Raw genomic sequence first — 17,979 nt, forward strand, 5'->3', positions numbered from 1 at the left:
GCACACAGGGGATACTGAAGGGAAACTTTCAGTAAAGGTCTCTCCAACCAGAACCAGTGTTCTTTATCCCCAAACTTGCCCTTCCAGATATAAAAAAAAAAGATTTCCCAGGAGTGCACCAATTCTTGTCAAAGTTTTAAAATTTCAACTCCTAAATTCAAATACTCATTCTAGGTTAGATAATGTGTCATACATTATCTCTGAAAAGCACTGGAAAATTAAATTGGCCAACACCAATTATTGTCCATCGTGTCTAAATGCTAGTTGAATCTAGTATCACACATAACAATTTCAACACAAAAACTGCTAACTTCAGAAAGCAGTTTTTAAAAACAAGTAACAGTGAGCTAAATGGCAGGCAGAGGAGGAACACAGCCAACTTAATCCCTTTTGACTTATGATTTTACCAAAGCATTTTGAAGATACTTAATAGTGTGTGTTAAGTCTATACTGCACAAAACCTGACTTAGCACTCAGTGAACCATATTAGGCAGAATAAGAAGGATAATTTCAATAGCAAATGATCCCCTGTTGCTGGAACTGTACCTCTCTATGCTAGTTTGGTGCCTGCACACATCTCTGCCTTATGGAACTGCACCCTGTGGAACTTGTGGACTTATGCCCATTCATTCTAGGATTTTGAAATGAAGATATATTTTGATCACTTCAGCTACTGTAAAGAAAAAATATTTTCAGTCTGTAAGTAAAGTGTTAATCTGATATACACAAGTACATGTTAATGTACACAGGTTTCATTGTGGTGACAAAGAGCATAACAAACACAAAATCTCTATTCCAAAAAAGAGAAAGGATGATTTTTTTTTCCCCCTTTACAACCACCGTCCATATCTTTGCTGGGTAAAATGGCTGTTTTTCATGAAACTATGCATTGAGGAATTCCATCCCAGATATACATGGAACTCCATCCCATATCCCAGAAACCTTTAAAGCTTCAGTCTTTCTTTCTGAGATTAATGGCCTGAACTTTTGTAATTTAGAAAGTGGTTCCATCACAGTGTAAGAGCATTTGGCATTAAATAGTAATCACTTCACAGCCTCTCTTCTTGTACCCTAGATGGATGCACTGAAGGATGTATCATAGGAATACTGGCCTCGCATTTAATTACTTCTGGGATCAGCAGAGCTGTAATCAGGTGTCACAAACAGGAGCTATTTGTTCAATAATGCTTTCTTACCTCACATCACATCTCAAAAGCAGTGTAAGAAGCAAAAGGAAATTAAACATACTGAACTAAAAGTGGTATTTTAATTTGGTGTCATCCATTCATAGAATTTTCTAGAGATTTAGAAACTCCCAGAGGTTTAAGCCAGACTTTTCCACCTATTGTTAAGGAAAACTGGTTACTGTCATGGGTGGCAATAAGAGTTATGCTGCCTTCCTGCACTTCAAGCACAAATTCAGAAACAAACTCCAATACACCTTCACTCCCAGTTTAGTGGTATTTTTTTAATTACCTTAGGAATTATTTCTTAATGGGAAACAGGCTGTTCAGATACTAGCCTTTTGTATTTTTTAAAAAATTTTTTATTTTTTTAGTTGAGCTTAGGGTTAGACAAATCAGATGCGATTCTCCCAAAGATGCTGCTGTACTGCTGTGAAACACCCCTGACAGCAAAGACCAGAACAAGAGCACAGACTCACCTCCCTTTATTACTTTGCTAAGCTAAATATAGATGACTGGACAAATTCCAATCTGCTTAGAAACCATGATGGAAATTTAACTTTAATTTGCACGTCTAGTAGACATAGGGATTATGCATGGAAGTGCACTATTGGAAGTGGTTAGGTCTTGTTGTATGACTTGAGAAGATCCAAAACAAAAAGGGGGATTCCCTGATTTTTCTGAAAGCTCAAGGTCTGACAGCTCAAGCAGTCTATGATCCGCTCCATGGGACTCCAAACTATAGCTAGTTAAAACTTAACAAGAGCACTAGAAGTCTTCTCTGTTTACCAGAAACCACAGGCCTGAGCTGTGGTTATAGTTTTGACAGCTTGCTTGTACCACCATCAGCTGAGAAGTAAATAGTAATCTTCACCTTTATGTAAACTTTAAGAGCTTCCCACACTTCAGCTTCTATGGGATAAAAAGGCATTAATGTCAGAGAATAATTGGATTCTAGCCATTGCCGGTTCTCAGAAAGCTGGAAGGGACATAAGGGAGATCCTAAGCCTCCATCCAGCAGTTCCTTCACTGGGATAAATAGTCTTTCATCTTGTTAACCTTCTTTCATAGTGATCTAGTTACATAAACTTTGCTGCAATTACATACATGTCACCTGTACACAGTGAGGATTCAATAAATGAACAGAAGGAATTCAAGTATTGTTATCATACTGTATATTTTGGGTTTGTGACTCTGAAATACTGCTTTGGTTCAAATCAGTAGGTTGTGAGTGATTTTATAAAATGGCTGCTTTCATTGACTATTTAGAATAAAGAAGGAACCATGGGTGAGAATTTGATCTCACAAATCTGGAACTGCTGCTTACACCAACAGAACTACCACAGGTTTGCAATTGCATGTTTTCATGAGGAGAATCAAGTCTTTTCTTAAAGCAATAGAACAAAAAGTATTTAGAAACTTAGATTAGTTAATCAAATCAGAATTTCTACCTGATTTTTAACAGGAGCATGTTCATACAACACATTATTTCTAGCAAAGTGATTTAACAAGCCACACACCCTGTTACCTCCACAAACAGCATTATACACACACCAACTTAAGTCTGGTAGCTACAAATGCATCAGTAAAAAGAACTTCCTATCTCTTCCCCACTCATTACCTGGGGAAGGAGCAGTCACAAACTTCTGTGTTGCTTTTGTCCTGCTAGTGTGACTGTACAGGACAATAAGCAAAACGATTCCTGAGCTGCATCAATACTCCAATGGGCTTTTTTTCATTAATAGCCTTTTGCTGATCTGTTGGTATCTGAATCCATAAATTCAAAAAATGAAGAGTAGTATAAGCCTAATGATCACAGGAGAAGGCAGCAAATAGTTTCTTTTGCACAGTTGGTAAGGTTTATCAATAAATGTTGGTATGCAAACTCCAGCATGTTCTGTTTGGGGCATCTCATATGTGAGACCTTTCTCTCTAGTTTTATTCCTGCCTGCAGTCCTGTCAGACTTCCTGTCAGATCATATTTATGACTTCTGTACCAAGCCAGAATTGATAAAAGATAGTTTTATTTTGCTGCTACAAACTAAAGGGACCAGAGAAGGATATGAAAGGATGGGTGATGTACCCAGTGGGAGAATTCAGCAAAATATATGTTTTCTGTGACATTTTGGATAAGGCAATATTGCACTTCCAAGTGACAAAAGAGAGGGATTTACAGCCATTCAGATGATGAAAACCTGAATAAATTTGCTTTAAAGATAAATAAAGAAAGACCATAGCTTGTATATTTTCCTCAAAAGCACGTGTCAACACTCATACACTGGAAGGGTTGACTGAACTGAATGTGAAATCCAGAGTGTGAGCTAAGGACAAAAGTGGCAATATTCACAGTGACTGAGAAGAAAAAAAGGAAATATGAGGCTGGCTTGATCTTTTTTTTTTCCATGTTGAACTTAAATGACTAGTTTCATTGCCAGAAGTTAAGCAATGAAAGAAATCCAAGATTTTCATTTTGACATGAACAGAGAAACCTACACTACAGTCATCTGTGAGGTATTGCCATAAGGACTGAAGAAGAAAATGCATTTGCAAATCCCATTGTTCAGGGACAAAATATAGGGAGGATGATTAAACAAATGAAGATCTGTGGACTTACACAAAAACTAAAAAAAATAGAATTAAAGAGAAATAGAGCTTGGAAAAATGAAGGAATAACTAATGTGAAGAGCTTACTGAATAAGTCTAATAGACCACTCCTGTTTTACTAAGGTTTCATTCCCTTCACTTTCTTACACCCAGCTCACACTTGCCCTGCAGCATCCCAAGAGCTCCCTCTGCCCTGCTCTGAGCACATCTACACCCTGCTATAATTAACAAAAACTTTTCAGACTAGACAATACTAAAAAAATGATCAGATTTCCTTCCTTCAGTTTTGAGTTGGTTTATTTTCCTGCCAGGTAGACCCATCAAAAATTTTATCAGCATTGTTTATTGAGTCTGAAGGATTTTGCTGCTCATAAAAGACACACTCACCCCTCAGACCATCAGTCTCTGCTTTGGTTGTGCTGTTGCTCCCTGGATTGGCCGGGGGCTGAAAGTGACATCAGTCTATGGGGGTTTAGATCTAATGCTCCCGTGTGCGTCAGGTAATCCAATTGAGTCCTTGTAAGGCGACGGACCCAGAGATTTGTACTGAGCCACTTCCTAAAAGCTGACTCTCATTACCTGGCAAGTGAGCTACCAGGGGAAAAAAAATAAAAAAAAATAAAAAAAAATAAAAAAAGAAAGAAAGAAAAAAAAAAGAAAAGGAAGGAGTGTAAACAGCTTTAGCAGACATGACGTTGCCTTCAAACCAGGAGCTGCTAGGTTTGGCTTGCAAGAGAAGGAACCTCACTGGTTTTGCTTAGCCACTTGCCAGACCACACAGTGCTTAGTTACAAGATACAAACAAAGCAGTAGAAAGGAAGGAAGAAAGGGGGAAAGAAAGAGAGAAGACAGAAGATAAGGAAGATAAAGAGAGGAAAAAACCAATAAACAGAAGTCAAATCAAGACCTGAATATGTTTAATGTTATATTTACAACTATTATTGTCTAAACAATCATTATTGGGCAAAAATATATAAGATTACAGACCATTCTGGATGCGGCATCTGTCCAACTTGTACAGGTAGGTTCTTACGTATTTATCTTAATCTCATTATCAATTAAATAAGTATTAAATCACTCATCTTCTTGATTTTGTACAGCAGTATCTAATATTTACCTTGTTGTTTGGGTTTTTTACATTAAGCCTCATTTCATTTCTCTTAAATCATTAGCTAATTCTGACTAAAAGGCTGCTTGTTTGTAGGACAAATGATAATATAAAGCTGGCTGGATTGTCATTCAGAATATCAGTGCTCAGCCCCTCCTGCCTTCTTTGAGAGATAGAAATGTTCACCTAAAACAGAATTTCACGGTTAAAAAATCAGGATACCTCAGCATTGTCTTGCTTTCTATTGAAGGCAGAGAAGCAGAAGGCACCAAAGTGTTCCTGTTCTTATGGCAGGGATAAGTCTTTGTTTGCATAACACAGTTGACATGATTCTAGAAAACACATTTAAGTACATTATTTTTTTATGGGTTTGTACTAAGCACTATTATTTCGGAAAGAGCACTGACCTCCAAACAGCAGAAAGATTACTAGTGACTATAATCTGTGACTAAAGACTCTCAATTAAGAAACTGCTTTCCTAATTTCTTCTCTACTGCTCTCCAAGGTTTTTAGCAAGTCCCTACATTACAGTTTGCAGTTTCTAAAAGAAAAGCAACCTCATTTTATAGAAATTTTAGCATAGGCTTCATAATCATTACTGATCTAGAAATTTATAGATATAGACTCCAGAGGAATACAAATACTGATAATTTACTATTTACATCTAAAGTGTAATTAATGATGGGAAACCGCTTCACCCTCAATGATGTGGTAAAATAAGAGATCGAGTCTTTCTCAAGTAACAGAACCAGTCAGCATCAGAATCAAGATCAGAAGCTTTGAAAATCTCTCTTCTGCAAGCAAAGGTGTAACAATGGCATTGTCAGAACTCAAGAACTAGCTTTAAAAATAAGCAAACCACAGCAGCACTGACTACAATAGGATTAGCTGTGAGAAGCTACAGAGGCACTTTGGGAAGACTGGACAATATAAGCTAAAATCTTAGCTCTTCATCTTTCATTTAGGACTAAATTTTTCTTTGGTACCTGAAAAAGCTGGTGTACAGCCTGCTCAGGTTCTTTTACCTGTGTTGTGGTGGTACCTATTAACCTCAACATCAGCATATCATTTGACCCTTCATTCCCTATTCCTTATTTCTGGCATGAGCCTGCCTCATTTCAGAGAATTACATAATGTCTTAAAAAAGGACATAAATCAATAAATATAAAAGACAAATATTACCATGCTGCTTCAGTTCTACTGTCCTACTATTTCTGGCACTGCAGCAGCAGAGAACATGGCTTTGAAGCTTCAATCTCTGAAGTGCTAGAATAATGTAGATAATGTGTTAGATGTATTAGATTTAGTTCTGGGCCACCAGTCTGGTCTATTCTCATGTGGAATGAGCTTTTATGAAAGGTGCATGAAAAAAAAAGCAAAGAAAAGTAGCACTAGCTACTTTAGAGGCAGTAGCTTGTCTATTATAGACAGATATTCTATGAGGTCCTTAGCATTTGGCTTCAGCCAGGGCAGAGGAGAAAGGACATATAAACTTACCAAGAATGAACACAGCAAAACTTTCTTTTGATTGCAGTTATCCAGTGTTATGTTTTTAGGCACTTCTATTGAAAGAATATCTAGCTGCAAACTGACAGCAGTCAGTGCAATATTTTCCTCTGAAATTCACTGGTAGTAGGATCCTTTTGAAGTAGAGAGGAAATAGGGATTTGACCCTATAAGTCTGATTTTGTAGGATGCTGAATTTTTCTAAATTTTCTTTTGGTATCAGTAACATTTTATGTCTTCAAGGAACAATGTCCATAGGTCTTGTAATAAAGTCAAACTTTTAGCAACCCTACCACCCAGCTCATGAAATTCCCTACAGAGAGACACATAACTACACTATGCAGGAACTAGATTTCAACTCTCTCCCTCGAAGATTAGACTGTTTAGAGACTGGCCCACCTCATATGAAGTTTATTATTTCCTAGAAAAGAAATTCATCTCTTCACTGTAGCAGTGAAATTTTTATCCCCTTTCAGTGCTGAATAAATTGCAACAGTCTGGTTAATTCTCCTATTGATTTAAGTACATGTTTCTAGAAAGGAAATAAAATAATTTACAATAGAGAGTGAAAAAATACCATATCATGAAGGCTGTTTCACTTCAGCTATAATTTCTGGGAAACAATCTTTCTAAGGTAAGGTCATGCTTTAGCAACAAGGCAACTCCCTCATTGACTTGTCATTGTTTGCAGATTTGGCTCTGCCTGTACTTTACTTGAACAGAAGTTTTTAACAGCATTTTAAGTGTTTATTCCTATTATAAACTCACACATTTCCAGCCCATATTTCAGAGAGTTACATTTCATAGTTAATGAGATTCATCTCTCTGGTATGAGGAATATAGTGCATTCTCTCAAAAATTGTAACAACAAGTTTACAGTGAGTCAGAGTATAAAATTTGTATATGGAATATATGTGAATAAATGAGGATATGATGTAAATTTATTTTAAACTATAATTTTTTAAAAAATGTGCTCTTTTCAGTTTTTTCAATCTTCATATAGGTAATTTTTTTTGTCATTTGATGGCAGGTTGTACTTAAGTAATGGAATCAGAAAATATTCAGCTTTTCTATTAATTTATATATTTTACTCTATGCTTATGTATCAAGATAAAGACCATAATATCATGAATGATAGCATGTATCCAGAACGCTTTAAATATATAAAAGGGTTACTGGATTTGGCCCAACATGTATTATATAAGAGTTAGTATAGAAGAGTATAGTGTAGGTATTTAAGAAAGCCTAAAGTACACAAGGCAGGCATCTTCTGTCCCCAAAGTCTTTCCCTTTTTATTTCTCTAAAATTTGCATACATTTATGATTGGGATACTTAAGATATTACATTTATTTTCAATAAATTTTTTTCTGTATTTCCCCTAAGATTATTAGTAAGAATTTGGTGATAGCAACAACCAATTGAAATACCTTAATTCAACCTTAATTGAACTATATTTAAATATACTTTAAGAATTTACTTGGGTTTTCAATTTTACATGCTCTAGATGAATATTGCCTGGAAAGCAAATATATTTAGTTCTTCAAGAACAGAATACAAAGTATTCTGAACTATTAAATCAGAACAATTAAATCAATGTAATAGATGTAATCAGACCATATTCAAAGCTCATGGTTACAGGCTGAGGTGATCTTTCCTCTTGCATGTTACAGTTTTGTGGGTTGTTATGAAGATTTAGAGCTGTCACTTGTAGTCTGGTCACTGTAGTCAGCTTTCATTGATTCTTCAGGATCTTCTAACCACCTAGTCCTAAATATTTTGGAGACCAACATCTCTTAGACTCTCAATGTAGTATTTGAATTTACAGGATTTGGGTTGTGGTTTTTTTTTAGTGTTTGAGGTTTTTTTAAGAAGCTTTATGAAGCCTTGAGCAACAAAGAATTGTGATCTTCATGTGAAAACTGCTCATTTAAGAATATTTCAGTGTAGAAAACTGGAGTGTAGCAAAATTATTTCACTGATCCCAAACTGTCTGTGGAGACCCAGAATTAGATTAATACATATGTACCATGGAATAATCTTGTGCCTTTATAAAAAGCAAGTCATATCTTTCCATTTTAATTCAGAAATTATTATTATTATTATATAAAATCATCCTCCAACATCCTAGGAAAGTGCCACTTCAAGTTCCCATATTTCCTGGTCTTGAAAGCAGATTGCTTGAAGTGTTGTCAACCAGCACCTGAGGTCCTGCGGCTAATTCCCTTTTTCCAGAAAGTTTTCTTTTCTCCCACTGCATCTTGCTGCCACTAATACAAGTTCTGCCTTGGGCTAGTCTGAGGATTGAGCTCCCTTGGGTTTGGTCCTTTGTTTACAGAAGGTGCTTTTAGACTATCAGGTAGCACCTGAGTCCTAAAAGGGACTGCTAACATAGCTGAGGAATTGGAGTACAACAAATGAAAGGGATAGAAGGCTGTGGAGGAAAGTACTGTCTAGACAAAGATGCCTAAAGACCATCTCTTTATAGACTTGTGTGTAGTTTTAACTGTGTGTCCTTCAATGCCACACTACCAGAAGCAATTCCATATCTCTAAAGTTGCCCTTAAAAATGACTGATGGTTATTTAGACATTGCAGGTAAATTAAGCAAAATCAGTATTAGCCAGCTCCATACATCTTCAAGTGTAGTGGGTTTACCCCAGCTTCCATGGATTGTTATGAGCTGAGAACTTTTCCTGGATATAGGGGTGCAAATGGAAGAAGTTACACTTCAAGTCCCTTTCACTTTTCTGTCAGTACACACCTACACCCTTCTAGTGGTTAGTGGCCAATATTAGCAACCTCTCAGGTCTTTCAGAGCACCTATTTATGTGGTCCCTCTCTGGCTCACTCTTGTCAAAAATCAGTCACCTCTAATAGAAGGGCTGTGATGGGCATATATGTCCAAACCATAAATAGGCCTTCCCAGACAGATTTGTTTACAAAATTTACACTTGTTTACACCTTCCAGCAAATTAAGAGTTGGTTAAGTTTACAGATAGGTATTTTGCAATATATACACACAGAGCAATGAAGCAGAACTGGAAGTTCAGTCACACGAAAGATAAGACCCCTCTGCATGAACAGCTTCCAGGCAGTAAAATTGGAAGGACTTTCTGATTTGACAGAGGCCTTTCCAGTTCACAGAATACTTTATTCTTACCAAGGTTAATCCTTTGTTGTTGTTGTAATTGCTGTTGTTGTGTTTATACACAAACTATTTTGCCAAAGTTCTCATTTCCAGTTGTTCTTCAGGATGTCCAGATGGGACAAATCTGTTCTTGCTTCATGCCTTTACAAGTAGACCAGAAACAAACTTGACTCCCTATTTTTGAAGACTAAATGTGATTTCTCCTTCCTCATCATCTTCTTCACTGGTGTGTCTTATGATCTCCTTTCATCTTTTTCATCATTATCCAGATAATGGATTGACTTTCATGCCATAAAACTTATTGTACAGCTGAACTTACTCCCCAGTAAGTGATAAGTGGGAATGAAAAGGGCTGTCAGGTAGTTAGAAATCTAGCTGATCCATTCCTCTTGAGGATATTTAATACATTTGAATGTATTTGAAAAGGGAAGGTTGGTTTTCCTATAAAAGTAATAGTTTTTACCTCTTTTGCTTTCTTTACACAGTAAACAAAATAGCAAAGTAAAGATGAAGATTGACCAAAGCCAAGTTTCTCCTTTGCATTTTACTAAATAAGACTGCCAAATCAAATAAAGTGACCTTGGCATATGAAATTACTAAAGCACAAGTATTGCTAAGTGTCAAATTCAGATGTAAAGCTGTAATTCATTTACTTTCATGATAAATTCAATTTCTTTCATTGATTCCAGATTTCATTGGATGAAAACTTGCACATATGATAAACCAAAATATACCAAAATTGAATTATTTTGAAAAAAATGTGATAAATAGGTGGATGTTGCAGGCAAAATAAGGGGTTAGCCTCATTCCAATGCAAGCTTTAATATCTATGCAAGAAGAGTAGGGAAAAATCTGACTTTAGAGAGTCCATGTAAAGAATAAATGTGTCGCACAGATAACAGGAAGGATATTTTAGGCTAATTTGAATGGTACTATCTTCTTTCATAGACATCAGCAAAATCAGCCTTTGACCTCAAAACACAAATTGGCACTGGAAGCTCTTTACTGTTTTTTCCAGCCACAAAAACATTAACCTCTATAACCTGGCCAAACTCCAAAGTGGGTGATTACATTGTGCTGCTCTAATTTTCCCCTGCAGGCTCAACTAGATCCAGCATAATTTCCTGATATGTAGTGTTACTGAAAAAAGTCCCATTTTTTGCAAAGTTGCTGTCAATTTTTCCTTCTTGCTTCCTCATTTGTCTGCCCTATGAGCTGTAGGTTGTTTGAAGGTCAGATTTGTTTGGTTCTGGATCACAGGTTTTAGTAAACTGAGAGATCATGAACATGGCCAGTGCTACAATGATAACAATATCTTTCCATCACTTTTACTCTCTTACAATACACATAGTATATTTTACATATATATATATATATACACACACACTATATGTACTATATATAGTATAGCCTAGCTATAGTTTTTTCCCCAAGCACTCAATATCACATCATGTTGGTCTGGAAAATCAGAAGTCAAATATACAGCCTAAAAATACAGGCATTCTGAGTATGTTTAAAAAACAGTTGCCAATTTGCTTGTAAAATAGCACATTGTTTAACTCCGCATTGCTTTAAAGCAATAATTTGTTAAAGAGATTATGATTTCCATGGCCATACAATCTAATATTTTTCCAAGAAGTTTGCACATAGTTGATAGCAGAATTCATTTAATTCATACTTAGTATTGGTCTGAGACATTACTTTTACTCTGAGAAAAAACACTCACTACGAAAGTTAAGCATCTCTGGTGTAACTGTTGATTTCACTTTGGTTCTATAAACCTGTAGAACCTACACTTTGGATAGTTGCTTACTGAATTACTTAAGATAGTTAGAAATATCAGCACTGTGATCACTTGGTATAAGCATTTCTATCTAAAAGAGATGATGCAGTGCTCCTTCCCCCAGCACGGTCTCAAATAAAACAGCACTAAGTACAATCTGATGGATTACCTGTATGGAGAAGCCACACAGATTCTGGCTCTGGGGACCTGAACTTATTGCTTAGTCCCAGTACCACAGGGTTAAGTGAAATGCTATCACAGTAATTTATTATTAAGAGAAACGGTGATGGCTTAGATTAAGAAGATTTGTCTGTCTCTTCTAATTAAGGTTAGATTTGTAAGAAGCTTTACTGCCCTTTGAAGATACACAGACTAAAATTAGGACTCTGGTTCCGTTTAAAATGTCACTAGGTTGGTCTATAATCCTGTAGTGATTGCAACAAGGGATCATTCTTCCTATGTTGTGATTCCTTGTTTGCAAGCTAGTGAGCCAGGACAAGACCCCATGAAGCAAAGTCTGAGCAATCTATTAATCAGCAACAAGTTGGTCCTACAGGGCACTGTAATGCTCTTGCAGTCACCCTTGAAGACTCCATAATGAACAGGAAGCTGGCAGAGCAATCAGCTGTAAGACACAAAGAGTTCTACTGCAGGCAGAGAGCAAATGGTGGCATTAAGTGGGCTGTGCACAGAGAGTGAAGAAGTTTTGGGGGGGCAAGATCTATCCTCAGGCTGTGAGTGAGCTCACTTTACAGTGGCATTTACAATCCTACAGGAGACAACAGCAACCCAGACTGTAGTTTCCTCACTTGCTGGTCTACAGACAATGTTAAAACCTCAAATCAGTAAATTGATCACTTCTAACTTTTCTCATTATTCCCCTATTTACACAGCATCAAATGAACCTGTGAGCCTGCTACAGGAGAGTAATAGCAAAAGCTGTTCAAAAATCTTTAGTAAATTTGAAGCTTGGATTCAGTTTTCCTTACTGATGTGTAGACCTAGAGCAGCTCTGACTAGATTAGTAAATTACAGAAACATGAAACTCATTAGATGGAAAGCTCAGATGCATTTATGAAGAGCAAAACCTTCTTTGAGAATATTGAGCATGACAAAACATTTGAAGGAAAAGCAGCTGTGATGCTTCAAGTCACAAGTCAGTTTCTGGTTCACTAGGATTATTAAAATACTTTCCCAGTAGGTAGGACATGAAATTATGATTCATTGTAGAGTGCCTTTTTCTAAACAATCTGATGCTGTGCTGTGACTGAGACAAAACAGGGTGAGTGTATGAACCCACATTCTTCTGCAGTGGGCCAGGTCTTACATACCTGTCAGATATGACAGTGTGCTAGGAGCCTCTAAATTGCTATTCAGCAGTTCAAGAGTCATCTTTTAATTATTTTTTAGAGAAACAAAGCAAGTTTACATGTATATTGGCAGGGATAAACTGCAAGCACTGAGTCTCAGATATGTGAGCAAGAAAATCTCTCATCAATGAATTCAGTAAGAATCTACCAGCTTTTACTGATCAATCTGCTGAGCAATGAATGAAATTTAATTGCTCCGTTGCACTGTTTGCAACATCTTTTGCATTGTCTTCTTTTTTCCTTAGCTAAACCCTGTCATGTTTTTATAGACAGGAACATCCAATTAAGCAGAAAGATTCAATCACCTATCATTCAAATAGCCACTCACAAAATCTGAACAGCACATATTCATGAAGGACCTCCTGAAAAAAACTATTTGCTCCACAGAATCTTATGACTGGTTTCAAATGATGAGTAAAAGAGCTCAAAAAAAAAATACAGGAAGTCACTTAATTCAGTCCTCTTTATTTACTCAGATTAACACAGGGATAAGAAATACCTACCTATTCTGAACAAAAAAAAGCAGGGTGGTTCACAAAGTATTTCTTACTGTGAGAGAAGGGTACAGCTATAATCAGTAGGGCTTGTCTTGAGCAATTCAGTCTCCTTCAGTGTGTCCAAAACCCATTATCTACTGCAGCAGGCATGAGCAGTTCCTGTGTGACATTGGCCGAGGTCCTGTGGGCAAGAGGAAGCCCTCTGGAGGAAGAAGAAATATGGGCACTCCTGTACCTGTCCACAATGCAGCTTCTGGAGGATCTTCACAAAGGTGAGGTAGAAAGTATCCCTTTTAGAGTTCTTACTGTGGAAATTAATTCTTGAGTTATTTTAATTCATTTGAATTTGTTTGCTTGTTTGTTTGTGGGGGTGGGGTGAAGACAAAAAATACTAATGGCACTAACAGCCTATTGCTAGTAAAAGTGAGAAACCTTTCAGTGCTGCTGGGATTATGTGCAGATTGCCCTATCTTCATAGAAGGTCTTCACACCATTTTGTTTGTTTATTTGTTGTTTGTTTGTTTATTTGTTTGTTTGTTTGAATTAAACATCAGGTAGTGATTAATCTAAGTACAACTATATGCAGACATAAGAGTTCTTCCTAAAGTCTGAGTAACGTGCACCCAGAGAAAGTGCAGTGCCAGCTAGGCTCATGTCCTTCATGGACTGATAGAGAAGGACAGGCAAATCCACATGGCTCTCCATTCAGCTAGTAAGAGACTTTTATTCTTCATGATAATAATGTGATCATTGTGATGATTGCTTGCCAAGCAGGCCAGCTTGACAGAGCACAGAGCACAACTGAGCAACAACATGAGAGCACAGTGAGCAACCTGTCACATTTTGAGAACTGTTTATGTGAATGGGTATTCCTTTTGAGGGGAGAAGGGATGAGACATGTTCTTACTTCATAAGCACGTAGAATCAAAGCACAAAATACAGAAAACAAGTGATGTGTTACTTCTACTGTAGCTGGAGGAGTGAAATTCATTACCAACTAGTTTTTAATGGGCTGGAACACTATAGAAGGTTGACTATACTATCAGTTCTCTATTAACTGGTGTAACAAGGGGATAGAATAACCCAGGAAATACAAGCACCAGAAATGTGCAAAGGAGTGAAGCACAGAGATACCCACTTTGATAGGTTCAGCACAGGTCCATCTATTGACTGTGTGCCAGACACTAAGCTGACATTATACTCTTCTGATTGATGACCTAACAAAATGAAATTAAAAAAAAAAAATAATCAGCCTACGTTCCCTATGCTGTGCCAGATAAATCTAGGTTATCAGAATGTGAAAAATAAACCAAGAAGTAGGGATATACAACCAAGCTGGACTATAGACTAAGTGTAAGGCTGCTAACGCTTGTCTTTACAGAGTTCAGGTGCAGAAGTGATGCCAAGCCAGAATCATTCTGAAGCTGAATCCACAGTGCTCCAGTTTCTTAGAGCGCAGGGAAGGCTATTTTCAAAGCTAATATTGCCACATTTGCTGTGCTGTCCATGATCATGGCAATAAATCGTGCCTGATCTCATGATGGTCAGCATCACTTGCTATAGAATATTCCTGGTGTGCTGGGGCACTGCCAGGTTAGGCAGGAATGCCATTTGTGGCACTCAGGCAGACATGGCAGGCTGGCCAGCACTACAGAAGGCCAGGTATTCTCCACAAGGCTGAAGTACAAGCTGGCTGGCTGTTCCTAAAACAGACAATCTTCCTAGCATTTGTGACTTTGCATTCTATTTGCATACAACACTACAGAAAACATGGAAGGAGCAAAAGAGAACACTAACTGAAGGTAACCATGGTCAGAGAGCCCAGCGACCACCAGACAAGGCCACAGTGCCAAGGCAAGTCTGAGGTCAGGCTGGGAAGTCAGTCTGTGGGTCAGGACCAATAATGTCCCCAAGCAGGCAAGTCATTCTGGGTACATCTCCACTGATGAGTTTGGTTATACAGGTGAGATTCCAGAAATATGATTTTCTGAGTGCAGTGAATTCAACATTATCTACTTAACATTTTTCAGACCCTGCCATCTATGTGATTTGCCCATGGTCAGTACTACTGTCTACTGAAGGAAATTTGTTCTTCCAAAACAATGCATCTCAGACAGAAGCTGCCCCTTTCAGTGCACCAGAATTGCTCCACAGCCCACGTAAAAAACAGCACTTTGGACTAACAAAGGTGAGGTATATTGCAGAGTGCATCTTGACAACACCTCATGAAGACAAGCTTGTGGGTTTTAATGCAACATACTAGGCACCTACTGTCACATCCCATTTCTAATAAAACTAATCAAATTAGGCTATAGTTACAAAGATTTACATATATCTTGCGGCTTGCCATTGAATTAGCATGCATGTCAACATCAAAATCGATTTTGAACATCATTCCCACAGGCCTGTATTATTTGTAAAGGCCCACAGAAATGAAGAACATTTCTATGAAATGGTGTTCAAGTAGATGTGGTAATTGTAATCTCAGAAGCAGCAGGACTGCAGTATCTGTGCAATCAGAGGATTCAAACAGTCCCAGCAAGTCAGAAATACGTTCACCTTTGTTAACAATTTATTTTTCTTCTCTCTGACAAATGAGACTCTCTGGAAAGACAGTAAGATGCAACATTCAGGCACCTGAAAATTTTAAATGCCACTCAGACCACATACTCCCCTCAGGCAGGACACAGTATTTTCAGATTCATACATAACTGACCATTTAGACACCAGGCAGAAAAATTAAGCTGTGGAATAGGCAGCCTTATTCCAGTAATTATTTTCCTGCATACAACAGCTAGTCAGTCCCACAGGTAGGAAAGAATTTTAATCAGCAAAGGGAGAGCTTAAAAATTAAGGAAGGAGTTCAAATTTTTTCCCTAGTCCTGGCATCACTGAACAAAGGGCAGCCTGGCTCAGCCTAACAAGCTGAACAGTACTAATGATGCCAAGATGATTCTTTACCTTTTCTTTTATATATCTTTCATATAACTTCTATGTAGCCTCAGTATTCTTAGCATGCACACTTGTAATTCCTAAAGTCTGATAACTTAGCATAGCCCTAGTATTTTTTAAGACAGGAGGTCAAACATCCTAAAAGCCTCATAGTAGGAGGCTGGAAAATGCTGTGCTATCTTGGGAAACCAAGGTCTTCCCCAGAACATATCCTGTGAACTACAGATCTGGCCCATCCAGGGGGAAATTCTTCAGATGGGGAACTATCACACCATTCATCCAGGCCTCCCATTGGGACATCCTTGTTAGATATGCTAACTTGTAAGCATATAGGTGATCTATCATATGTGTGCATTGTGGCATATTCCACTTGGGTGAAATGGTGCACCATAAGGATCCTTATTAAAATACTGATAAAAAACCCTTATCCCTTAACCATGTCTGGCTCTCAAATTTTTAAGACCAGGAAAAGGCATCTCTAATTGCATGCAACCTAGTCCATAAGCTACGAGTCACTATTTTACTTTTAGATATATTTAGTCTATTTAAAAAAAAAAATCATCTGTGTGACTTCTGCCATTTTGTGACCAAAGACAGAAAAAGATGGTGTGTCTTGTATGACACAAAAAGTATGAGGCTTTTCTGTACTAACTATTGATTTCACACAGGGTTTCCTTTTTTGTTTTGACAGATGCTGGTATATTCCTTAGGAATGACCCTCTATTGGTCAGCAGATTACCAGGTTCCTCCAAACCAGGCCAGTAACACAAACATTTTTGTTTTATTTTATTCTGGTAGGTTCAAAGAATGAGAGGCACAGTTTGAAGTATCACTAAGAGGGGCTTTGTGTTTTGGACCACTAGAAAAGAATGGAAGAGTTTGTGTCAAGGTCTAAGCTTCACCAAGAATATCACTTCATTGGAGCTCATCTTACCTTGCCTTGTCTTGCCTTGCCTTCTGTTTATTCAAAAACCAGAATTGTTCTTATTAAGATGAATTGTAGTTTGATTATAAGGATGATTATTTATTCCAAGACCATTAGGAACAAGCTACCCAAGGAAGTGGTAGAATCTCATGCCTGGAAGTATTTTAAAGATGTGTAGCTGTGGCACTTAGGGACATCATTTAGTGATAGACTTGCCAGTGTTAGTTTTATGGTTGCACTAAATAACATTAAAGGTCTTTCAACCTAAATTATTCTATGATTCTCTTATTCTAAGGTAGACAGGACTAAAACAAAAACATCATGTTGGCATGATTGTGGTGCTGTGCACATTTATGTGCTTTTTCAAAAATGGGATGGAAGAATAAAATTAACTCCCCTTATTTCTGAACAAAGTCTATCAGTATCTCTGCTAGATGAAATTATTAATTTCTTAATTACCCAGAATCCTTTCAAAGACTTGTAACATGCATTTTGCTTCTTTTCTATATTGATGCTTTTGGTTTGTTCTCAATTTGGTGAGCACAGGCTTCCAGTAGATTTAACTTCCCTTTCACATTCACAGAGAAAAAGCTTTATAAGCTAAATGGCCTTAAAATGTAAGTATCTGGTCTCTATGACAACAGTTTTGGCTGGTATAACTCCTTACCTTTTTGAAGTTAATGCTACCACATATCTTACTTCCATGAATATTTGAATCACAGTCTAATTAACAAAGCTCTGGAGCAAACTGAACTGTCTGTCACCAAGAAGCCTCTAATTGGGCCAATGATCTTTCTTGGGAGATGTCAATGCCTTCCAAGGCTATCCTGGATCCCACTAGAGGTTCATTCATTGCTGTTATGCTGCTTGTCTGGAATTTTCCCAGAGTCTAAAGGAATTCA

At 37.4% G+C, this 17,979-nt stretch overlaps 2 protein-coding genes across 4 annotated transcripts in view; one reads left to right on the forward strand and one right to left on the reverse strand.

Annotated features, from left to right (window-relative positions):
- Positions 1 to 17,979, reverse strand: part of MAPK8 (mitogen-activated protein kinase 8) — a 268,471-nt gene that overhangs the window by 49,957 nt on the left and 200,535 nt on the right. The gene's annotated exons all lie outside the window — the stretch shown is intronic.
- FRMPD2 (FERM and PDZ domain containing 2) overlaps positions 12,810 to 17,979 on the forward strand; it is a 61,166-nt gene continuing 55,996 nt past the window's right edge. The window contains exons 1-3 of the mRNA XM_086900394.1: positions 12,810 to 13,472; positions 15,231 to 15,388; positions 16,844 to 16,909. Coding sequence (XP_086756520.1) covers positions 13,349 to 13,472; positions 15,231 to 15,388; positions 16,844 to 16,909 — 348 coding nt within the window. The 5' untranslated portion in view covers positions 12,810 to 13,348. The remainder of the gene's footprint in view (positions 13,473 to 15,230; positions 15,389 to 16,843; positions 16,910 to 17,979) is intronic.

Source organism: Cyanistes caeruleus, chromosome 8, assembly GCF_971803275.1.
Source record: "Cyanistes caeruleus chromosome 8, bCyaCae1.hap1.1, whole genome shotgun sequence".
In the NCBI taxonomy this organism is placed as follows: Eukaryota; Metazoa; Chordata; class Aves; order Passeriformes; family Paridae; genus Cyanistes; species Cyanistes caeruleus.